The sequence below is a fragment of the Podarcis muralis genome, chromosome 4, assembly GCF_964188315.1.
Source record: "Podarcis muralis chromosome 4, rPodMur119.hap1.1, whole genome shotgun sequence".
Classification (NCBI taxonomy): Eukaryota; Metazoa; Chordata; class Lepidosauria; order Squamata; family Lacertidae; genus Podarcis; species Podarcis muralis.
The window spans coordinates 52,933,300-52,958,044 of record NC_135658.1 but is presented as its reverse complement, the minus strand read 5'-3'; the positions used below and the strand labels follow the sequence as shown (position 1 = coordinate 52,958,044).

General features: G+C 40.9%; 2 protein-coding genes across 6 annotated transcripts in view; one reads left to right on the top strand and one right to left on the bottom strand.

Annotated features, from left to right (window-relative positions):
* The first annotated feature begins 265 nt into the window (after window positions 1-265).
* On the top strand, window positions 266-8,023 carry CFAP298 (cilia and flagella associated protein 298). 4 transcript variants are annotated; one of them, XM_028727031.2, is made up of 9 exons: window positions 282-406; window positions 1,170-1,234; window positions 2,405-2,545; window positions 3,469-3,636; window positions 4,600-4,667; window positions 5,614-5,772; window positions 6,479-6,610; window positions 7,411-7,506; window positions 7,604-8,023. In XM_028727031.2, the coding sequence occupies exons 3-9, from the start codon at window positions 2,407-2,409 to the stop codon at window positions 7,712-7,714; spliced, it is 873 nt and encodes a 290-aa protein (XP_028582864.2). In that variant the 5' UTR covers window positions 282-406; window positions 1,170-1,234; window positions 2,405-2,406; the 3' UTR covers window positions 7,715-8,023. The 4 variants fall into 4 exon arrangements, with proteins under 4 accessions (XP_028582861.2, XP_028582864.2, XP_028582862.2 ...); XM_028727029.2 differs by lacking the exon at window positions 282-406 and adding an exon at window positions 585-1,066; XM_028727028.2 differs by lacking the exon at window positions 1,170-1,234 and having other exon boundaries at window positions 266-406.
* Window positions 8,024-16,325: 8,302 nt separating this feature from the next.
* The window catches only part of EVA1C (eva-1 homolog C), a 48,702-nt gene continuing 40,282 nt past the window's right edge, over window positions 16,326-24,745 (bottom strand). For both annotated transcript variants that reach the window (XM_077927310.1, XM_077927309.1), the window contains 3 exons: window positions 19,413-19,481; window positions 18,860-18,949; window positions 16,326-16,903 (listed from right to left, as the gene is read on the bottom strand). In XM_077927310.1, coding sequence (XP_077783436.1) covers window positions 16,464-16,903; window positions 18,860-18,949; window positions 19,413-19,481 — 599 coding nt within the window. In that variant the 3' untranslated portion in view covers window positions 16,326-16,463. The remainder of the gene's footprint in view (window positions 16,904-18,859; window positions 18,950-19,412; window positions 19,482-24,745) is intronic.

Below are 24,745 nucleotides of genomic sequence, written 5' to 3'. Positions count from 1 at the left end.
AGGACCGCCTGTGGCAGGAGGCCACGCACAGGTACGCTCATCGTCCTCGCTCCGCGCCCGGGTCTTCCCCTTCGGGCGGAGCTGGCCACGCTTCCCCCGGGCCAAGTGCTGCTCAGCGCTCCAGCCAAACCTCGACGTCCTCCTCCCGCTAGCAAAGCGAGCCTTAAGGAGGACGCGGGCCCTTTAAAAACGGCCCCGTTCTCGACGCCCCCTCCCTGGGGGTGGGCGGGGCTAGTGCTGAGTGACAGCGAAGCCGCGAGCCTTCGCGTTGCGCGATTGGTCGCGTGAGGAACACTTCCTGGGTCGCCGAAGTTGCTATTATAGAGCACCGAATTGAGCCTTGGCGACGGCGGCGAACGAAGAGCGGGAAGTTGGCTTGAGGGGCTTTTCCTACGCGGCGACTCAGGTGAGCGGGGTTTGGGAGCTTGGGGGGCCTCTGCGGAAGACGGGAAGCCGAAGGAGCCGGTCGCGCGCGCTGCTTTGCGTGCGTCGGTTGGTTTCCATAGAAACGAAAGGAACCGTTGAAGGGGCGGAGCCGCTGAGTGGACGAGCCGGCTCGCCCCCGCCCCCCCCCCCCCCCCCCGCCTTCATCTTTCTACCGGCAGTTGTTTGAGGAAGAGCTTCCTTCAACCCGGCCGCTTATTTCCAAAGCTTGAAGTTGGTTCCCGGTTCCCCACCTCCCTCGTGCACTCGCGGTTTTCCTGCTTCTCTTTTCTTAAGAAACTGTTAAAAAGGCTCAAGAGCCCTGTAAGACCTGGAGAGTTATTGGGCCTTTTATAAAGGGCTTCTAGATCAGGAAGCTTCGCCTCCTCCAGGATGGAGATGCGATGATGGGGAAGGGACAGCTGCCGACTCGTGGGCTGATTTCCAAAAAAGAAAAGGAAGGAAGAAGCTACATCTTGTCAGGAAAGGAAAGGTGGCGACCTCACACCAGCTCAGTTGCAATCCCTTAACCCAGCCTCGCACCAATGTGGCCACAGAATATACTGGAAGACCCACTCTTCTGCTTTCCCCATATTTATTAATGCACGACATTTGCCACCAGCTGTGTTCCTCCAACTCACAGGTACCTGCTGCGTAAAAAGCACAAGGCTAGATCTTGGTTGTAAAGGATCAGAGGCTGGAACTTTTCTGTAGCAACCTCACATGCCATTTTACATCCTTTGCAGCATCTGAGAAAAGCCAGCAGAGGTTACATTTTGTAAACTGGAATGAGCAAATGAGTCACTTTCAAGTAAGAGCCCAATTTACACTTTTAAAATACTTTTTTTTTTTTTACAAGCAGTTTTTTGGGGAGTTAGGGGAGATGGGTAAGGTTTACAGATTCTAGAAGGAAAATCGAGGAAAGTAATATTTGGCTGCTGAGTCTACAGTTCCTTAAAATAGGGTTGCCAAAAAGTAAAAACCAGGACACCCCAAAAGTTGCTAAGGTTTTTTTAGGAAGATCCCAAAACTTTTTTTGACAAGCCCCAAAGTTGTTGAACTTTTTTTGACAAAAACAATATGCACCATTGGGGAAGAAGCCTTACCACCTGGGTTGGCATAAATGTAGAATGGATGTCAAGGTTTAGTAGGTGCAAATTAAGAAGTGAAACAAGGAAACTGCATATGCTCAGAGGCACTGTTTACTTTCCATGTTTCATGGTATGGAACTTCTAGTGAAACTAGGCTCTAAGGCACAGTTCATAGCTTTGGAGAATGAGTCTTGGCTTAAATTAAGAGCTACAATTACCCTTATTATAAAAGGAATCTTGTATAGAAAGTGATCTCAGAATATCACAGCTTCATGCAATGTAACAATAACTTTGATTTAAAAACAATAATCCTTAACCTACAAAATAAGGCGGAGTCTGTGCCATTTTATGGAATGGTCTCTATACCACACTTAGCTGTAGGATTTTTAAAGACAATAAATAATTATACAACAGCTTCCACACCCTCATCCTCCTAAGTGACTAGGGTAGGGTTTGGCAACCAAGACTTCAGTGGACTATGTGCCCCATGGTAGAGGTTCTGTTTATTTTTGAAACAGATCTGAAACCTTGTGCTTGGGCACATTCTTAGGAAGGAAAGGAAGGAAATTATTTTCCCCAAACTCTGAAGATCTTACCTATTAATTACTGCTATTCTTGCTTACTCTTATTTATTCTCAAGCCTCGCAATGAACCTTTGACATTCTGGTCCTGTTTTGGAGTTTAGGGGACTTTATTTCCTTTTATGTTGCTTTGAAACTGCGCAACTGTAAACTTGGTATCGGACAAATTTCCTGTCTATAGTGTTTGGCTCTCATAGTCAGTTTCTCAAAATGTTTATTTGCAAGGTTCTTGACACCTTTTCCTGTTCTTGTCTGATAAATGGTGACACATTTTCTTTAGTATTTGTCTGTGTTTCTCTGCTTTTGCAGAAATGGTTTTGCTCCATGTGAAGAATGGTGATGAGAGCCAATTTCTGCTGGAGACAACAGGCAGCATTTCCATTGAAGATTTAACACAGGAAGTGACCAAGATCTACAATGGAAGGCTCAAAGTTCATCGTGTTTGTGCAGGTGTGAAATGTATCCATTTGCCTTCCTACCCACCCCAACTTTCTTGTGGAAAATGAGCATTTTCTATGGCAATGCTTCCTTCCTAATCCCTATGGGTTACTTATGCCATGCAAGGGTTAGTGTTTTTGATGGCACTGACGAGCTGTGTAAATTTGCTGACAGTTTGGTGTTTCTTTCTGTTAGGAATTGCTATCTTTAATAAAATAAAATAAAATAAAATAAAAGCCTTTGAATGGTTCTTTGAATTACCCACATAGGATTCATAGATGAAGGAACAATAAACATCTTAAATCGTGTCTGTAGGATATAATTTAAGCTAATATTCTAATTCTACAACAGCCCAATTTTTGTTTTTCAGATATTTAGCAATCTCTGCCAAATAAGAGAGCCAAAGGTGCCTGCTTAAAACATTTCTCTTTAAGCATGCCTAGCTAGACATGAAGAAATTATGTGTGCTTTTATCTCTTTTTAGTTTATTGTTGGTTTTAGTTTTGAATGTTTTTAAAATACATTTTACCTTAGAAGTCGAACGGAATCCGTTCTGGAAGTCCGTTCGACTTCCAAAACATTCAAAAACCAAAGTGTGGCTTCCGATTGGCTGCAGGAAGTTCCTGCGGCCAATCAGAAGCCACATCGGACGTACAGCTTCCAAAAATAGTTTGCAAACTGGAACAGTCACTTCTGTGTTTGAGATGTTCAGGAGCCAAAATGTTCGGTAGCTAAGCTGTTTGACTTCCAAGGTATGACTGTACCTGTTTTTAATTGTTTTTATTGATAATTGTAATGTTGGGTTTTTGTAAACTGCTTTGAAGTTTTTATTAAAATCAAGAGGTATATGATTTTTCTTAAATAATTTAAATAAATAAAGGGTAATTGACATAATTTTATCATCTTATCCCATTCTCTGGTTTTGTTTTTTATAGAAATAGAAACACTGGCAGAACATGGTATTTTCTTACCTCCTAACATGCAAGGTCTGACAGATGAGCAAATAGAAGAGCTGAAGCTGAAGGATGAATGGGCAGAAAAATGTATTCCAAGTGGCGGAAGCGTCTTTAAAAAAGATGACATTGGACGAAGAAATGGTCATGGTAAATCAATGTACCTTAAGCATACATGCCTTTTTTGTATATAATTAGCCAAGAGAGGATTCTATAAGAAATTTATTTGGTATTTTGATACTGCATACTTTTTCATGTTGAAAAATGACTGTAGGTTATGTAATTAATGCTAGTTATGTTATTTTCATTATCAGACTTACATATTTGCAACGGTATATAACAACCATTCTCAGGACCTTTCTATTGAATTCAAAAAGTGTGCCCATTTTTTATGCTTAGCGCTATATTCTGGCAAGCCCAATTCAACGTCAGTAGCAAGATACATGCTATAATGGACAGTGGAACAATGTAGCTATTATGTTCTGGATAAGTGAGCTGTTATAAAGTGCAAGTACATGCAGCCAGCAAGAAAACTTAAATTGGTTGCCTAAAATGAAGCAGTACTGCTAGGAAAGGGAAGGAGCTCTTCAATCTTTTAGCATCAGATGAGCCTGAATTCCTCTTAACAAAAGCTGCACATTTCATGATTTGGATTCAGAAGTTCTTTTTGCAGCTAAAAGTCACTTCCATTTGTTCACACCCCTTTTCTACCATTTCAAAGGGTCTTCCAGAGGCTGCAGAGTGGCTGAAATCAGGAAAGCACTGCTGTATGAGTGGAATATCATTTGCACTTCTTTAGAACCAATTCTCTGTCTGCACCATTCAGAAATGACATCATTCAGATTATTTTGTGCCAAGAAATAGGTGCAAAATTTAACATACAAGGCAGTCTTTATAGTTACTAAATGTATATATTATATTTTTTAAAATTAAAAAATGCTAGTCATTATTATCAATGGGTCTGCTCGGAATGAATAAGAATATGAGGTTTAATGATGCCTAGCTTAAGAGAGACATTTACAGTGGCAACATTTTATGTAAAAATATTGCTTTTTATATAGTCAGCCTGCATATAATACCATATCATATTAAATGCAGATTTCTTATTTTAAGCTCCAAATGAAAAAATGAAACAGGTTTTAAAAGCAACAGTAGAAGAAGCCAAGGCACTAATATCTAAGGTAAGATACTTCTATTTTTTTGTATGGCATTTGAGGCAATTAATTAACATTTTAAAATTTGGATTTAATTTTATCAAACAGCTCATGTAAACGTACCTATTCAAAGGTCATAAAGATCTCTGTGTGAACAAAATCAGCAGTATGAGTAATGGTTGCCACTCCAGTGTAGCTGTGGCAGTGTCACACTGCAAGCCAATGAAGAATATCACTCCATGGCTTGGCGGTGTGGATTAGAAATATCAATAGCTTTGTAGAATATTTGACCTTATTGACTGTTGTATATTTTAAGTTTCTTTTGAATAGTTGTATAGAAAAAACAGTTTGTAGATGTTTAATCCCCCCCCCCCCGCCATTCTTCCCAATCAAAAATGTCTCATGGAGTAGAAATAAAGGTATTGTCCACAAGGAGTCTCTCTTCTCCTAGCTTCACATTTCATTTTGAGGGTGGAGTTGTGAATTAAAAGTCCATTAAAATATATAATGTAAATCTATACATTATATTAATTTTAGTGGAAAAGCAGAACAAATGCTCAATTTCCCCCCTTAGTGGTCGGTGAGCCTTTTATTGTCCTCTGAGTAAACCATGCTGCTGGCTTGCTCCAGAAACGTTTATCACTTTGGAAAAAATGGTAAATACTGCATAAAAGAGGTGATTCTGCATCCAATTTTGCATTGACTGCAAGTCTGGGTCTTATACATATCTGCCACAGATCTTTTAAATAGAATCTTTGACAAGAGATTTCATTTTTATCTTAGCCAATATTGCGTACAGTAAAACAAACATTTGATCCTTTATGTATCAGGCAGAAAAGCTAAGTGTGGCTTTCTTTGTTACTTGGCTTTCCTCAAATGTCATGCTGAGTCACATTGTGAACTGCAAGGAAAACATTCTTTCCTCTGTGCTTTGTTGGTTTGTTAAATTAAATGTCTTCTGTCTGTATTTCAGAAACAAGTGCAAGCCAATGTGTGTGTTAATAAGGATATGGTGAAAGATGCACTGGACCAGCTCCGAGGAGCTGTAATGATTGTTTACCCAATGGGACTCCCTCCATATGACCCAATTAGAATGGAGTTTGAAGATAAAGAAGATCTGTCAGGAACTCATGTAATGATTTACTTGGGTTACATGGTTTCTAGTTTTAAAAATGTTGCCCTTCCTGGAATTAAAAAGTTGGGGCTTTTGCAGAACATGTAGTATTTGTGTGTTATTCGTATAATTATTTGATTTATATCCTGTTCCATCCTAAAGGTAACTAAGTGATTTTTACAACTGAATATGTTTTGAATTAAAAATGGCTTTTCCTCTTGCTGCAGTGGTTTTTCTGGTTAGAGACTGGGACCAAGGTGTCCTTTCCCTTCCCTGTATACTGCAGGGCAAGTAACCATTTCTGCAGACTTATTTTTTGAAAGGCAGGGGGAGGTAGTATATTATAATGATTTCAGGTTTGTGAAAATTCAGTGAGTTAATAAACATTTGTTAGAAATCATAAAATTCCCTTTAATTACCATTTAACTTTTTTTCTAGGATAACACAGTTTATTTGTTTAAGATCCATCTTAAAAATGGATTTGAAATTGGAACATAAATGCTGAAGTCTGTATTGATGAAACTGATACCACATCACACATAAATAAAAATTTAGCAAGAATACAGTTAATTAATTATTTCAACCTTCCTGATGTCCTCCAGATGTTTTGGACTGCAATTCTGTGCTGACTGGGGCTGATGGAAGTTGTAGTCCAAAACATCTGGAGATCAGGCTGGTATATTTGTTGAAACCGCTAAGCATTTCATGACTTCATTTGTCATAGGCTGCACTTGAGGTTATTGAGGAACCAGAGGCACAACTGTGGTGGGCAGCAAAAGAACTGAAGAGAACAAAGCAGCTTTCTGACTATGTGGGCAAAAATGAGAAAACCAAAATTATTGTGAAGATACAGAAAGTAAGTGAAACTCTTGATACATTTCAGTGTATTTCATTCCTCTTTTAGTGTCTTGGAACAAACCATGGCACCATACTCATTGGACCAAGAATAGCTATTTTTCTAACCTGGGTGCAGTGTAATAATTAATTTTTACTATAGCACCCCTTGAGGCACACATGACAAGGGGGTACTAGAGATGTACTACTTGATCTCAAGTTGTTTTTGAAGTATAGGAAGCCTTTTTGAGTGAATCCGAGGATGACTATAATAAATGTATATGGCATTTGTGGTCTTCCAGATGTTGTTGGACTTCAACTCCCATCAGCCCAAGCCAGTATTGATGATGGCAGCTGGTGTCTAACAATATTTAGAGGGTCACAGTTCCCAGTCTCTGCTGTAAGAAAAGACCTGGAATAAACATACAGGCTTTTGTTTATCAATAAGCACCTGAATAACTTATTTTGTGTAGCAGTTCTCCTATACTGCTGTGCTTGTTGCTTGTACACCCACCCTTAAAACCCAATTGAAATTCTTTTTTCTACTGCTGCTTGTGCTTCTTCAATTCTATATTTCATAATGGCAAAATCCTTATTATTATAATAGATGATGTATGTATGAAGGCAAGGACCATAAGTTCCTTTGCAAACATAGTTGTGCCCTCCTGTCAAATGTCACTTAGGCCCTGGCTGTCATGGGGGACAGGGATCTTTTCACAACAGGTTCACAGGTAATTGGAAGGCAGTAACTTAAACCTTGGTTTATTATGTCACAGAATAATTAAAAGTGCCAGTGAGTACAAACTTGCTTTATTTTTCCAGAAAGGACAAGGAGCTCCAGCCCGTGAGCCTGTCATAAGCGGTGAAGAACACAAACAGATGATCCTTTTTTATCACAGAAGGCAAGAGGAACTCAAGGTATCTAGGGTTTGTTGTGGTATTTATGCTGTTGAAAACAATGCAGGTAAACATTTTTCCAGTTTTAAACAGATTTTCTTTGCTATTTCCCCAACAGAAATTGGAAGAAAATGATGATGATTCATTTTTAGATTCTGAATGGGCTGACAGTCATGCCTTGAAAAGACATTTTCATGGTGTAAAGGACATTAAGTGGAGACCCAAATGAAGCTATGTATGCAGTTTTTTCCCCTTTTTACAAGATAAATTAATCCACTGAAGTTTACAAATAACATGGATGATAAAACGTGCATTATAATTATTGTGAAATATTAGCTTCTAGTTTTGTAGAAGTGATCTATTGTTATGATTGATTGCAAAATATATTCAGCCTCTTTGGCACACTTGCCTTTTAGAAATAAAAAAGTAAGGCTTATTTTGTGAATCCACTACAATAGACTTACAAATTGGATGTTTATATTTTTAACTAGTTCACCAACATGGCTGTCATATTATTAAACTGGTTGTCGTCATTCTACAGCTGTCTTGTTTCTGTTTGTCCATTGTAATTAAGGTGTTCAAAATCATGTAAGCTACTTTAGAAGGCAACACTTTTTTTAATGTGTAGACCATTTGTTGGATCCAGACTTCACTCCTGTCAGTGCCAATTTCTCCCTCCCTATGCAGCCTCCAGCATTACCACACTGTTCCAGAGAGGAATGGCCAAAAGTCCTTTCCTCCTCCCTACCAATGGGATCCCTCTGTTGAATCAAAGCATTCAATGGACAGAAGGAGCCTTTTCATCTGCAGAAGTTGAATTCTGGTTCCAGACCCATGTTTGCAACTGTGTGATTCAAACGTTAATGGAGAACTCATCACAAGCTGAGGTATCCACTGTTAATTCCTACTTCACCCGCTTTAGAGATAAATGGATAAACAACTATTTCCACCATTATAGCTCCAACCATGTGGAGAATTAGGTCATTTTTACACTCCTGCCATACATAATCATTAGGTATTATTTAAATTATGGTTGAAAGAAGCATGGATTTATCAGACATGATCTAGGCCTGTTGCCTTGAAGGGCAGTGTAAAATATTTTTAAAAATATGTATCAGTTCATGGAACCTGGTCATCTGAGCAGCCACAGTAAGGACAATTTGATCAGTGCTTTTTTAATATCTCAGGTTAATTGCTTTGCAGGATGGTTGTGAAGATAAAATGGGAAGGATACTCTATATGCCACCTTGAGCTCCTGGCAGGAAAGGCAGGAAATAAATGCTGCATAATAAATAATTGCTAGGATGTAAATAGCTAGACTTGAGCTGAAATAGAAAGTCAACTGATATTTTTAAAAGAACGATCCGAGTTCCATGAACTCAAAGATAATTTGTTCTTTTTAAATAACATCGTATCTTAAAGGCAACACCAGGAAGTCTCACTGTAATCTGAATAAAATTTCTCAAGGGGATCTAGTATCAGAGTAATAAATGAATTTATTTCCTTTTTTAAAAAAAAGTGGAAAGTGGGGTGTGAAGATTGATATCTTTGGTGAGAATGCTCTTCTGTGATTTTTGCTGTTGGTCTTTCTAATCTAGCTGGACCCTCCACATACATCTAAGTCTGAGCCAGAGCTGCTGCCCAAGGTAAGGCTCATTACTCCTAGGGACATAGGGAGCATGTCCTTAACTCTATTGTTTTGGGATTGGCAGTGAGCAAAAGCAATGAGCTTGTGGTACACAGGGAGAGAGAGAGAGATGCATACTTTTATAGCCACCCTTACTACATTGTGCTGTAGAGACATTTTAAAATTACAGCAGTTGCACAGAACAATTATCAGGCTTCACAGCAGCATTAGTCTTCTTAGCTTTGGTTTTACGTTTCGCTGGGCAGAAGCTCAAATGATTATACAGTGGTACCTCGGGTTAAGTACTTAATTTGTTCCGGAGGTCTGTTCTTAACCTGAAACTGTTCTTAACCTGAAGCACCACTTTAGCTAATGGGGCCTCCTGCTGCTGCCGTGCCGCCGGAGCACGATTTCTGTTCTCATCCTGAAGCAAAGTTCTTAACCTGAATTACTATTTCTGGGTTAGTGAAGTCTGTAACCTGAAGCGTATGTAACCCAAGGTACCACTGTACTAACAAACTGAACTCAATCTAAAAGGATCAGTTTTCAGTTTAATAGTGCTAACAACATTGCCTGTACACTGCCTATGTTCAGTCTGAATGTTTTTTGTGTCCACAGTGCAGATGGGTGGAAGATCTGATACTCTAAAATAGCATATACAGAATCTAACCTCTGAGCTTGAGCAATACTGCTTTGGAGTTTACATCACTGTAGGTAACAAGACATCCATGTCCAGGCTGGTGCACAACCATAACAGACGTGTTGAATGTGTGTGATTTGTTTAATAAAGACCCAAAGGCAAAAATAGTAACAGTCTTTTTGAAATAGCGCTTATCAATCACTTTTAGAAGAAGGAAAAGTGCCATGAAGCAATGTCTGTGTCCATGAATTTCTGTCCTCTGCTCCATCTGTATTGCATTTATTCTTGTGTTGGTGAAGCCTCCAGATCCCGGCATAGGTCACCTGTTGTTGTTTAGTCGTCTCTGACTCTTTGTGACCCCATGGACCAGAGCACGCCAGGCATTCCTGTCTTCCACTGCCTCCCGCAGTTTGGTCAGACTGCAGGAGGCAGTGAAAGATAGGAATGCCTGGCGTGCTCTGGTCACCTAGTGATACAGAATGTTCAGTCGCTGAGGGAATTAAGCAGTTTACCGTGCTCTCCGGAAAGCAAGAAAAAGTTGTCAGGTTGGCTAGGATTAAACCTCACACAGGCAGGTGGAGGGGTGAAAAGAGATCCAGGTATGTAGGGAGTTTAAGGGACAAACAGGTGAAGGCAAGGAAGCTAGAGGAAGGATTGGGCTAAGAAAATAAAACCTGGAGGAGTAGCAGGCAACTTGAATTAGGGAACCGGGATGAAAGAAGACTGAAGAAATGGCACAACACTTAAGGAGAGGATGGAGGTTGTCTGAGGAGGATATCGGATTGCCAGGGAGGGTGATCAAGAGGTAAGGTGGCTACAGGAAGTTGCTGTTACTAGATGGAAGGTCTAGAACAGCCTTTTCCAACCTGGTGCCTTCCAGACATTTTGGACTACAACTCCCATCAGCTCCAGCCAGCTGATGTTATTATAGAGCAGGGATTCTGACTTTGTTTACAGTGTCTGAGCACAGCTCCCAATTCTGTCACTCAAAAAGTCATTCCTGGTCTGTGCATACACCCTACTTTCTTCATTTAAGTAGCCTAATTTAGAAGGGAATTGGAAACCCTTGAAGATCAAATGCAAAGTGACCTAGAGATTAATTCTTGATGTACTTTCTGTCTCTCTCTCTGCCATACAATACTATGGACAAAAGCATACTATTAAAAAGCATAGCTGAGATGAAGCAAAAACAAACATGCATGACAGAATTAGTACATACTTTGCAATACAGATGCTGCTTGTCAGCTTCAAGGACATGACTTGCCTTTCATTGTACACCAACAAGTACATGCTGTACTGCAATAAATTTTGGCACTTGGAATGAGGAAGTTTACAAAGAAATGAGGAAACTTGGCACTTCCCTCACAAGGAAAAAAAAGCACACTTTTAATTTCTTATCCCAAGATTATAATGTGGGAGGGAGAGAACTTACAAGGAAACATAAATAATAAATTGAAGTTTAATTAACTCCTTAAAAAAGTTCCCCGTTTATAACTTTTCAGTACAGTAGTATTTTACTGAGAAATCCATGTGGGCATTTACTGATTTTAACTACTTGCCTGTGGTCATCTGAATGTTAGGGAGGAGGGGACTTTGGGTATTAGTAATGCATTCCACTCTCCCTTCAATGCTATAGGTACATAGGATATTTTGTGAGATTGAAATTTGGATGAATTATTCTATGTCTGCCTATGCTGATACTAATACAGTGTACCCTATATGAGAAGAAAATTGAGGTTCTTGTGGGGCCAGGAAAGTGGGATATCATCCATCTGCAGATAGGAGCAATAGATGGCATTCAACTAAGTTTTACTCTGAGTAGACCCACTGAAATTAAATTAGTGTCATTAATTTCAGTGGATATACAGTACCACTAATGACTCCTTCAAAGAGCTAATCCGCAGTCCTGCCTCATCACCACTATCATCTGCTATAGAACTACCGTATTTTTCGCCCCTTAGGACGCACCGGCCCATAGGACGCATCAAGTTTTTTGGGGGGAAAATAAAGGGGAAAAAAATTATTTCCCCCCCAGGCGCTTGTGGGGCCGCAGCGGGGAGAAGCGCTCTTCTCCCCGCAGTCCGCCTTCAGACCAGGTCCAGGGACAGCGGGAAGACGCGCTGCGCCTCCCAGCTGTCCCCGGAGCTTGTGGGGCCGGCAGCGGGGAGAAGCGCTCTTCTCCCCGCAGTCCACCTTCAGATCAGGTCCGGGGACAGCAGGAAGACGCGCTGCGTCTCCCTGCTGTCCCCGGAGCTTGCGGGGCAGGCAGCGGGGAGAAGCGCTCTTCTCCCCGCCGCCCGCCTTCAGATCAGGTCTGGGGACAGCAGGAAGACGCGCTGTGTCTCCCAGCTGTCCCCGGAGCTTGCGGGGCCAGCGGCGGGGTCTCCCCGCCGTCAGCCTCCAAACCACTTCGGGAGACAGCGGGATGGCGACGTTCCGCCTCCCTCTGTCCCCCGACCTTGTGGGGTTGCCGCTGGGGCTCTCCTGAAGCCTGGAGAGCGAGAGGGGTCGGTGCGCACCGACCCCTCTCGCTCTCCTGGCTTCAGCGAAAGCCTGCATTCGCCCCATAAGACGCACACACATTTCCCCTTCATTTTTGGAGGGGAAAAAGTGCGTCCTATAGGGCGAAAAATACGGTAAGTTACTGTGTGGGAGATCAACATATCCATCATTAGGTATGGAAAGATCTCAGTTTCTTAGTTTTCCAATCCTAACTTCAGTTCTCCACATTTTGCAGCAATTTGCATTTAAAGTAAAAGCTTTTGAGGATTCATCAGCATTTTGTACAAATTTCTCCAAACACATTTCATATGCAGTTTTGACCAATGTACACATTTTTAAAGCATTTTCCCCCCAAATATAAGGCACTTTTGTATGCTACTTTCACCGATACCTTCATTTGTATGCACACTTTCTCCTAATATATTCATTTTTGTAAACATTGCTTGTTTGAAGAACTGCATTACAAAATTTGGGTAAGAGTGGATTTCAAAGAATAGCTGTATTTTGGTTTGCATATTGTTCTAGAAAGTGTGAATTTAATAGATTCAGCTTTAAATACCAACTGAATCGATTCCTATCCACCATTTCTAATTGATTCCATTATGCAGCTTAATTCAGTGTTCCTTTAAGAGCTGTACATTCTTTCCGTTTGAGAGAGGATTCTCTGTGGAGCAGGACCAGTAAAAACTTTCAATGAACTTTTTTTTTAAATAACCACACATTAAAAACAACTCTGAGTCATAGAAGGAATCTAATCTTAAAAACAAAACAAACACCACCATCAAAGTCATTCCATCCTTTCAATGTCAGTGGTGCTTTGGAGCAAGTCCTTTCAGTTACCAAACGGCTTTCATTGTGTTACTTGGAAGGAAAGCATCCAAGTTTGTCTATGGTGCTCAGCTATGTTACAGTAGAATAGATTGTGTTACAAGGCAGATCTAGGTGCTTGAGTCATGCCTGTTGACTGGCTTCGAAGGCATTTCCGTTTCCAATCCACCTCCCTGCTTGACACCCCCGTTTTATATTTTTCCAACTGTTTCAGGTCCTCGCTTGAGTAAAAGGAAACCTCAAGGTTGCTTTAATGTGATGCCACACCTTTCCCATTGTCATCTTTACCACACCTTTCAAACAGCAGTGCCTTGGCTGGCTGATCACAATAGCGTCCTGAAAAACCTCCGAGGTGCAGCTGCATGCTTTGGGCCTCAGAGAAATGTTGTACATGCAACAGCTGAATGAGTTTGGATAAAAGGCTTGAGTTTCAAAAAGGATTAATTTTCAACTTCTTTTTCATCCTTAGAATGGGCAGTCCCAATAGGAAACATTTGATTCCTAGGTGGCCTAGCTATTCAAAGGGGCAAATGATATAATTTTAAAAAGAACGGATCTCCATTAAAAGTTTACATTGAACCACAAATACTAAAAGTTATTTGTTGTAACAGAATGTAGTGTCATTAAACATAAAGTAAGAAGGTAAGATGACCCTAATAGGTACCGGTAGATGTTGTTAGGACACACGTAACTTGCAAGCCCTGTTTATAGTATTTGTTTCTTAAGCAATGCCACTGTATTTGAGCATACAAAACGCACTGCTAAGCCTCTTCTTTCTTGTTATCTTTGGAAGTCCTTACCTTTAGAGTGACACTGTGTGCCCCCTTGTGCAACTGTATCCTTTGACTTTAGATTTGTTTTTTATTTTTAAGATACTGGCAACTTTATCATTCTTGTTGTTTCAGTATTTGCATCCTGCTGATATCCAACTACCACAGATTTCTTCCTCAGAGCTAAAACAGTAACAAAACAAAACAAAAATTCAAAGCAGGACTTTCCAATAGGCTTCTCGTTTTCTGCAAGTTGACAATTTTTCAGGACATTTCATAAAAGTTATTCCTCTTTCCCCCTCTGCCTCAGCTCCTCTTCCTTTATTTACTGTTTAATTTAGAATGTTTCTAGGGACTTCTTTACAAATTGCATTTTTAAAAGTATACTCAAAACCATTGATCTTTATGCCAGAAAATGTAATGTGTACATACTACAAACCACGTGCATAATAAGGGTGACTGGTGCCCATTGGGGCTGATAGGGTGGAAAGTAGGGAGACCAACAGTAGGTGGAGCCAGAGCCAATAGATAGAGCCAATGAGTTATACTTGTCCCCATCCTCCCTGCTGTCTTCTACAAGAGGTGGCACAAAGACTAAGCAAGAAGAAGACAGTGCCACCTCTTGAACAGGTAAGTAAGAAGACAAGCAGGTAGGAGATGACTGGTGTCAGTCTTGAGGTTGGTGGGGCAGTGCCCCATTTTCCCTCATAGACCAGCCTCCACTCATCAGGGTACATATATGCCAGGGAATCCGGATTTTGCCAGGCAGTGAAAATGCAACCATTCTTACACAGGATAAGCTTGTAAGTCTACATGCTACTAATTAATGAACTTTGGCAATGCTGGGAAAGTTCTGAAACTCAATTTTACATGATGAAGATTTATTGAACGAATTCCAGGTTTCAGTTTCAGAACTAGATATTTTGGAGCAGAATAGCTCCAAGCATCAGTGGTGGAGTCTAAGCTAACTATGCTCAGGGCTGTGCCCCTGAGGGTGTCAGGGACCGGGCACCTCGCACATGGCAGCCTCTCTCCACCTCCAGGATCCTCTTGTGGGAGTGCCTGGTCACGCCCCCTCAAAAAAACACGCCCGGGGCTATGGCCCCCCCAGCCCCACCACTGGTAAGCATCATATTAAACCTAAATTCCAGCTAACCGATTTTGCCAGTAAATCTAATGACATCCTGAGCTGCAAAAAACAAACGCTACCGACATAAGAGTACACTCTTAAATTGTATATCGTGGTAGAGCAATATATACAGTATGTTTAAGCAGAAAGCAAGCAAAGAGACTGACTTACCCTTTTATCTCTGAGATGTGTTACTTTTCTATCTTATGTCGCTTACACTGTGGGTTAGACTTGCATCATTAGATTTTGCCAGTTTAGGCACCCCCAGAGGCAGCATTTCTCATGTGGTGCGCACCCTGGCCTCTGCTCATCCACTAAGATTTCAGTAAAACATCAGGTCAGTCCCCTCATAGGTGACAGATGACTGACCTGGGGTCAAAACAGCGGCACCAAAGGACAAGTTGGCAGGGCAACCCAGATCCTGTTGGTTGGAGGAAGGACCAGAAGGAGGAGCAGATCTTATATGTCTTTCTCTGCCTCTTTGTCTGGCTAGTTATAACACTTGCTTAGTAAGTGTTTGAACTGTGTCTTTGTTGGATAAATTTGCTTAACCCCCACCCCCCAGCTATTGCTCAGTAAACACCTTCTCACTGCGTGCCTGCTCTGCTGGTGACATGCAGTCTGGATCAGTCCATTGTGGGTGGGGGTTATGAATGCATTTTCTGGCCTTGTAGTAGTCTGCTTTTCTGTCCTTTCCAATTCTTTGATTCTTCTATTATTATTTTTTAAGGACTTCTTGGCAAGTTTATTAGCTTCCTGACTTACTAGGAAATGAATCAGGCTGAAGGTTTTCTGATTCAGCATGAGCTCACTAATTAGTAATTGGGAAATGTTCCCTTTTATTAATTTTTCCCAAGCTCCAATTTTCCTTTCAAACAATAGGAAATGAAAAGCCAAAGTCCACTCCACCCCAGTATATTTTATGCTACTACATTAACGTGTGAGTTCTGCATGGGGAAAGAACGGACAACTCCTAAGTATCACAAGTAGGAAGTGACATTTTTCCTCCTTTTGTTCTTCTAGTTCCCTACAGATTGTGACTAAATGTGGGAGACATTCTTCTCTAAAGGAATAAATTTCTGATTTAACTTTAGATTTGATTGGCCTAAACCATACAGGATTTTTCTAAAGGTTATTTTGAAAAGAAGTCTGCAAAGTGACCCATTTAGTTATGCAGTGGCCTCTCTTTTTATCTTCAGTACCTTTCAGAAATGTAATTTCCTTAGTGGAAATGTGTGTTGGGCTGGTTTTTAATACAGTCATTCATTTTCAAACAGAAATGGTTTAGATAGAATGATAATGTACAATTAATCAGAGGCATAAAGTCAGCATATGCAACGCACACATATTTTAAAGCATTTAATTATTATAATTATTAATAATATAACTTTGCAAATAATTATTTCTAGGAGTTGCAAATGTCCCTTCACAGAAAGTACATTTCTCCCCCTTTCTTCTTTTTTATTGCAAAAATAGCGTTTTTCATCCAAAACAAATGCATTGCTGCTCATTGGTATAAAATGGACTGAGGCTTCGAGTAGGAGATGCATCCAACCCACTGCTCATCCAGATTTCCTGGATGATCTGTTCTCTCCGCTCTATCCTTTCAGCAAGTTCAGCTGGGTCCATTGAACAATAAGCTGAATAGGAAGTCCTGCAGAACCCTGCTAGTTCATCGGGAAAATCAGAACTGGAAGACTCCTCTCTTTCCTCTTCCTGCTCCTCCTCCTCCTCATCTTCTTCCTCCTCCTCTTCACTGTTTTCATCAGCCTTTTTGTCCTCTGGTATCAAGCGCTTTCTGACCCTCCGCAGTTTTTCCAGGTCATTAGAGCATGACACATGGACCACCAGAGCACAGAGTGTGAGCACGAGGCCAACACAAACACTAGACACAAACAAGAGAGCAGCTCTTTCAGGGTGATCTGAAATTAGAAACAAAATCCCAGACTAAAGGGTTATAAAGGGAGGGCCAGACAAGGGGGTAGTGATGAAAGATCTTCATTTCTGAAAAGGCCCTGTTCTGTTGTGCCAGTCCAAGCCTACAAGGTTCACCAGGCCCTGCTAACTTGTCTCTGGCTAGCTGATCCTGCCTGCTTGACCACAAAGCACCATGGCACAGGGAGACAGCTGAACAGTCTAAGTGTGGGCACCATAATCCTTAAAGCCTAAGGCTAGATCTTCAAGTGCTTCTCTCCTGGTGTAGGCGGTACCATACTTCAGCCAAATGTGTGACTCACTAGGAAGCTGGCTGCTCTAGGGGGAAAGCAGAGGGGAAGCTTTGCAGCTGAAAAGCTGTTTATATCTGCCTCAGAGCTGCCTATTTCTGGAAAAGTTCGCCAGCTATTGTTAGTTCTTTACCTTTGGCATTTGTACTGTTTGGCTTCAAAGACCATGCAACGATATCTGAGTATCTCTGTTCTAAATCCTACCTGTACAGTTCTAATGATCATCCCAAAGCACTTAATCCTTAAAGCGCATTTTACCTCTTCAAAGCAAGCACTTTTAACCCGCCATTAGGGATAACCACATGTTATTGCTCCCCCTCTGACCCACACCCATAGCATGCGAAGAAAGCAGCACAACAATGTATCTGCCATCTGTATACCACATTGGTCTATTAATGTGTGGCATTCTGGTCAATGCAGAGGGAGCCAGAACCAAGCAGGTTCATAGAAAACAGCATTAATGTTACATAAGGCAGCTCTAGATAAACTGCATCCAAATTACTTTAAGATGTGATTGCAAATCTCCATAGAACGATCTGAAATGAGTAGCTGTCAGATTCTATGGGCCTAGGAAGATTCTATTTATTTATTTAAAACATTTATATGAGGGATAGTGAACCTGTATCCCTTTGGATGTCAACTCCCATAGTTGGTCAAAGGGGAAGGGAGTTTAGAGCAAGGTCTGGAAGGCCACAGGTCCCCCATTCCGGGTTTATTTCCTGCCATTCAAAACAGTTCAAGGAGGCTTCCGGGTCAGGTTAGGAGGGCAGAAATGCAATACATTGGTTTGAAATGCAATAAAACACTCAAGGCAATGTGAGACCTTAGAGACCCGGATCCAAATGCCCACTCAGTAATGAAGCTCACTGAAGGATCTTAGGCCAGTTCCCATCTCCTAGTCTAACCTACCTCGCAGGGTCATTGTAAGGGTACCAAGGGGAGGGGGAGATGTGTGTATGCCACCTTCAGCTCCTTAGAAGAAAGGTGGGATATAAATATGGTGATAAACAAACAAACATTTGAAAAGAAAGAACAGAGCAGCAGAAATCAGAAAGATAAAAATATCCGAACAGTAATGAAAAGCAATCAACCAAAGTTCACTAAAACAGGGTGGCTAAGGGCAACATTGGGCACAGGGCAAGGGCAACATTGACCCATGGTCAACCCTCCAAGGACTGCCTATCAAAATGGGTGTAGACAATATTTCAAAATTTTGGGAGTCTTGGGTGGGGGGGTGTGTCAAAATCCTTTAGCACTACAGCACCACAGCAAAGGACCCGTAGGTATAGGTAAAAGAGAGAGAGGCTTTTAAACAAGCGCAACTCTTTCGAGTTTACAAAAACTAAGACCAGCACAGTTCTTTTCAGCAGTTGGCAGTTCAGGATTTCGAAAAATGGCTGTGCTTTGTTTCAAGAAATGTGCATTTGGTAGGTTCTCATTTAAATACCAACAGAACTGATTTTCTCCCCCATCCCTACATATCAAAAAGTGTCCGCCTGATGTCCTTCTAAATGTGCAGACTCTACAGCAGGCACTATAGACTGTAGCCATGGTTTATACATGGATTTAATTTTCTGTACTGGAACAGTATAATTATACTCAACAGGATTACTGGTAAGAAGAATACAAGGAAACAAAACACACAATTTCTACCTTTAATGTAAGCAAACATAGCCAAACTGTTGCTAACTATAATTCCTTCCTTCTTTGGAAATCTTGATTCTTTTGGATCAAAATTTATACCTGATAAAAACAAATGAGAGGTTTGTTAGATTAGATCACAGTTGAGGGCCAGCAAAGTACTTAAAAAATTGTTAGAAAATGTGTGTGTAAGTTAACTAAATGATTTTTTTTATATCCTACCCAAAAGGAGCTCTTAATTTTAAAATCCCCATGATTCTCTGTGATCTCAAGTCAAATACAAGTTGTTCTTTTTAAAAAAGTAACTTTATCCTAAAGATGAATCATCTCATTCAAGAGGCCTAACTCTAGGATAAATTGTGTTTGTCCTGATATCATTTTATCTGGCCATGCTAGCAACTGAACCTGATGTTTTCTGCCACCTAGATTTGAAATGCTTGCTAAGGTCTCATTTCACTTGGTTGGTAGTATATTCTATTTTTTACATTTTATATGATCAAACCATTGTAGGGTCTTACTTAAAAGACAAATGCTGGTAGCGATCCATAAAAATGACCATATTCACCTTCTTTTGGCTTCCAAGAAGGGTTTAGATTAACCATTGGATCAACTGCTGCAAATATGAATTTGGGAACTGCAAATTTTAAGAAAAGAAAAGATATTATATGCTAATATTTTAAAGCACTTGACATCAACAGAAGCATTATTCATTGGGTGAGGCAAAATGGTTAACCAACTTTAGGTAAGACAAAAAAAAAAAACAACAACAACCCAAACCATTATTAACTGCCAGATAACACATTTCACTCCCCACCCTTAATATTCCCGTCAAGATACCATTCTCCATATTAGGCAATGGAATAGGTCTAGATATGCCAAGGACACTGGCTGCTTATTTTCCCCAGGGATGGGTGTCAACTCCGAAAAGTTCTTATCCTGCAGATTCACAAATCCCAGCCTGAAGCTGTAGGCTGTTCATAAGGCTCTGCACACAAATCTGTCTCGCAAGGAAATAGATGGTGTGTAACAGCACCACTCAACTGCTGGGGAGGGGGAAGGAGAAGGGCACTAAATAGAGCAGCCCCACTCTTGAAATAGGTGCTCAGTCTAGCAAAAACAGCACTGATCTGACACAGCTTACAAGGTATGCAGCACTTCCATGCACACATCCCCCTTGCCAAACTGAGACAGAAACAAGCTCAGAAACATTTCATTATAAGGTGCCACCACATGAGTCTGCCTTTGTTTAAAGAGCCACATCTTCAGCACACCATCAATAGGGAAGTCATGCTCTATTAGTAACACTCTGTATCCATTGTCTCCAACACAAGCTGTGCTGTGAATAGTCCGAGAGTTCCTGTTAGGGTCAAGACAGGCATTGTATGAAGAGAGAGAGCTCATAACATAATGCATCCCTCACCCACCAAACTAGCCTGGCTTTCTCCCAGCTTTGCAGCTGAAGAGACAGGTGTCTGCATCAGCAAATCAGTCCTTCTCTCTCCCAGCTCCCATGCTTTGTGGAAGGGGAAGCACAACATGTGTTTATCAATTAAATTGTCTTTTCTTGGTGGGACGGCTTTTTAAAAATGGGGAAATGTACTCAGATGCAGGGAAGCAGGAGTTCCTGGTGGTATCAGATAGCCTAGCCCAGCCTTCCCTGAGCTGATAGGAACAAAACATCTGGAGAGCACCTGGTTGGGGAAGACTGGGCTAGACAGTGCTACACTGGTTAGCTGGCTTCCTCTTCAAATTGACAAAATGTTTCCCCTCTCCAAACTTGAGCATCAAGAGTTGCACAGTGGTACCTCGGGTTAAGTACTTAATTCGTTCAGGAGATCTGTTCTTAACCTGAAGCACCACTTTAGCTAATGGGGCCTCCTGCTGCTGCCACGCCGCCGGAGCACGATTTCTGTTCTCATCCTGAAGCAAAGTTCTTAACCTGAAGCACTATTTCTGGGTTAGCGGAGTCTGTAACCTGAAGCATATGTAACCTGAAGCGTATGTAACCCGAGGTACCACTGTAATTAGTTTGGATAAACACATTGAGGATGCTTTTAGAATGGCCATGACACCTCTATTATGATGTGACTTGTGGCTCTGAGACGGATTATTTTAGTCCCCAAAGACGCTGTAACAGAATAAAAATGTGGTGCCACAAATACTAAAGACTCTGAAACATCAAGACTGTAACAGTGCAATGCATGTCTCCTTGGAAGTAAGTCTAACTGTTTTCAGTGGTGCCATCTAGGTGTGTATATTTAGCATGAAGCCCAACTTCATTTTAGGATCTACGTGGTGAGCACATGACCCTTACAGGTGCCATTGATCCACATGGTGGCTGTCACCAAACAGCGCACTGTTCATGGCTTACCATGTGGATTAGGCCACAAAGACAAGAAAACAACATCTGGTCTGCTGTGCCATGGATAAAAATGACTAGGCCTGAGACTCATGAAGAAATGGACTCATGCATTTCAGCTAGCTGCTGTTTAATTCTACATCTTCTCTTCTCCATTGCAACATGTAGTTTGGCACTTAACAATCGGCAGGGCCCTCTCCCCACTACTCATACACACACCCTGAGGCAATTATAACTCCAAAGTGGAATAGCTATCAGTCTAAGCAGACAGTGAACATTTTTCTTCAATCCATGTCTGCCCCAATGCATTTTTGGGATGTTAATTTGGAAATATTTCACATTCTTCCAACAAAGATTAAAAAGGGTGCACATATCATGTATATGACTAGCTCTTCAGGTGTCAGATTTTTTTCCACACTGCTTGGAAGTCAGACATTATCTTTTATCGTTTTGACATTTTGACAATGCACACAGACTCTCTAGGTTACATGCACTCTTTTCCAAGCGAAATTATTTCCCCTGCTTGTATATGGTTGTAATACTAAATGCAGCTTTCTCATCAAAAAAGAGCAATGAAGTGTTTAGAAAAATTGGCATACAATCCTGAAGAAAAATATCAGAAGGGAGACGAGAGGAATGAAGGAGTGTCAGAGATGGTCAAATAAAGCTGAAGGTTATCACTGCCATCCAGTCACAAATTACATCGTAACAGAACTACCTCCTAGGTGGGGTTTTTTATATATAAAATAACAATTTTCAATCGGGCTCTATAAACAAGGATCATAGGAATAATAAATGATACAAATAAATAGACCAAGTCTTCTTGTGCCACTTGTATATCACAAACATAGCACAATAAATTTGCAGTAATATCTACAACATATGGTTCAATGTATAAGTTTTGTGAATTGGTTTAAACAAAAACAAAGGGGGAAACAGGATAGAGCAAAGTTAACAGATAACAGTCAACATCACACAGCAGCTAAACACCTAATCAGGAGTCCTTGTGGTTTTGCTTAGATTAAGTATGAGTAATGACCATTTTTCCTCTTATGTTACCAGTGAAGCAACATAAAGTGTTGCTATATTGATGAATGGGGGAAGGGATTCAAAATGAATAGAATAATGTATGTTTAAATTTAAATTTAGATCAACCAGATTGAGCAAAATGCTGATGGGGGATTGTTCATTTTCTGAAATTAATCCACACTAGTATAAAGCCATCTTTCTTAATCTGTCCATGTGTCAACAGTAGTTTATTGGATAATCTTTCAAGGAGGGCAGTTTCCCAAACTGGTCTATACCAATTATCTGTTGTGCCCAAAAGGTATTTCCAGTCTCTGGTTATATTGCGTTTCAATGCTTGTAATAAATGACTTATTAGTTCTTTATTATGTAAATCCAGATTGTTGTCTTGAAATATATTTAATTAAGCTAATTCTGGTTTGACTTCCAATTGTTGTTTTGTTTTATTGAACTGAGTCCTAGTTTTATTGCAGGGCAGTCTGGACTAGCATCTGGGGTAGGAAGTGAGGTGTGGGGAGTGCCTTCATTCACACTAGGTGGAGGGAGTAAAATGGAAAAACCATAACTTGTTAATGGTGGTAATGTACATAAAAATGCCTTGGGCAAAGATTTCTGAATGATTGCTAAAGTGCTTTTAAAATGTGTGAGTGATCCTATAATATTAATAGTCAAATCAATTACCTGAGTGCCTTTCCTTATGCAACAAAAACAGCAATACCCAGACACAAGAGAGCAATTATCAGGCTCAATGGAAGTCCCGCATGTGCAATAATAGCAGCCCCCACTACACACTGCAACATTCTGTTGCAAATCCCTCCGTGTTTTGGCCTGGCTTTTGAATATTGTGTGGAATAGCACAATGTCTGTAGAGAAGGTTTTTCACACTTTTGATATCTGGGATTCACTTTTTTGGACTAAAACCAGAAGTACATTTAATATCGGCTTAAATTTTACAGATCTGTCTAAATTTTACATATACATTTCACATATGTTTAATCAGTTCCCAAAACAATAGGCAGGTCTTCTCCTTGGAATTTCAGGGCAGTCCAGTTAATATAGCCTCTTGTCTCCCACCCTTTACTTACTCCATCAGGGCTCAAGGTTGGGAGGACAGAGTTTTCTGGACGGTGCTAGAATTCACCCATTACCTATCAGCTGTACCCCTCCCTTGGGATTTGGTGACTCACGGTTCATATTTTGGTGGAAAGGAGGAGGATCAAAGCTTCACTATGGGACCTCCTTGCTCCACAGGCCACAGAACAGTCAATGCATTCAATGTGCTGGATTAATTTTTCAGGGCACATTCCAGCACCTCTCATGACACACCGGCGTGCAACACACTGTTCTGGAATCTATGCTTTAAGCTGTAGTAATTAAAAAGGTGAGCTGCTGGCATAAGTTAAGGCTATGAGTCGTGGAATTTAGAAAGAAAACATTCCCTCCCTTTCCCATTTGAGAGTTTATGTCAACTGTACTTGACTCAACACCTTCAGCAGACATCTACCGTGCCTATAGTGTGTGTAGATAGTGAAGCCCGTATTACCCACCTCCGCCCCATAGCTGATCCAGGTGGCTCAGCCCAATCAGCAGCCCTGCAAAATCTGTTTTACAGTCCATTTGAGCGGCACACCCAGTTTTGATGCAGCCCACCCACTGGAATCTGCAGTTCTTAAGATGGGATGAATGGATCTATTTATCCCTTTAAAAATTACATATAAAAGGTGGGTAAGTTAAAATAGGGCTTCAAAAACCAAGAAGAAAATTGGCTGCTAGACAATAAATAACACTCTGAAAAGAAACCTAAAAATAAACAGCACTGATACTTAAATGCGTTGCTCTTTTTAGTCCAAAGTGCTTTCAATATTTTCTCTCTCCTGACTCTAGAGACAAAAGAACTTGACCTTGCAACTTGCTATGCATTAATCTTCATCTGCAGACACCAACAAAGGAAAAGCGAACTTAATGCTATGATCAGAAACGTCTATGAACAGACTTGCTTACAGTAATTATTGCATTCATTCCCTGGAAGTCTGTCAACACAAGCCCCCACTGGTGTGTGTGGCATCTCACACATTCCAAAACTCTGCCTTACCCAAAGCCATTAGGCCATGTGGAAAACAGTTAAAGCATCAAATCATTTGCAAATGCTCCAGGCTGCATCAAATTATCATGGCAGGAAACATATTTGAAATTAATCAAGTGAGAGAGAGAGAAAGAGAAATGTGATTGACAGTTTCTGTGTGTGTGTGTGTGTGTGTGTGTGTGTGTGTGTGTGTTTGAGATTGTAAAATCAATATACTGCAGAATACATGCTCTTTCCCTTAAAAGTAAAGGTAAAGGGACCCCTCACCATTAGGCCCAGTCGTGACCGACTCTGGGGTTGCAGCGCTCATCTCGCTTTATTGGCCGAGGGAGCCGGCGGACAGCTTCCGGGTCATGTGGCCAGCATAACTAAGCCGCTACTGGTGAACCAGAGCAGCGCACGGAAATGCTGCTTACCTTCCTGCTTACCT

Coding starts and splice junctions, on each gene's coding strand:
- CFAP298 (XM_028727028.2), top strand. CDS start 2,407: ATGGTTTTGCTCCATGTGAAGAATGGTGATGAGAGCCAATTTCTGCTG. Junction 2,546..3,468: donor AGTTCATCGTGTTTGTGCAG/GTGTGAAATGTA, acceptor TGTTTTTTATAG/AAATAGAAACACTGGCAGAA. Junction 5,773..6,478: donor AAGATCTGTCAGGAACTCAT/GTAATGATTTAC, acceptor CATTTGTCATAG/GCTGCACTTGAGGTTATTGA.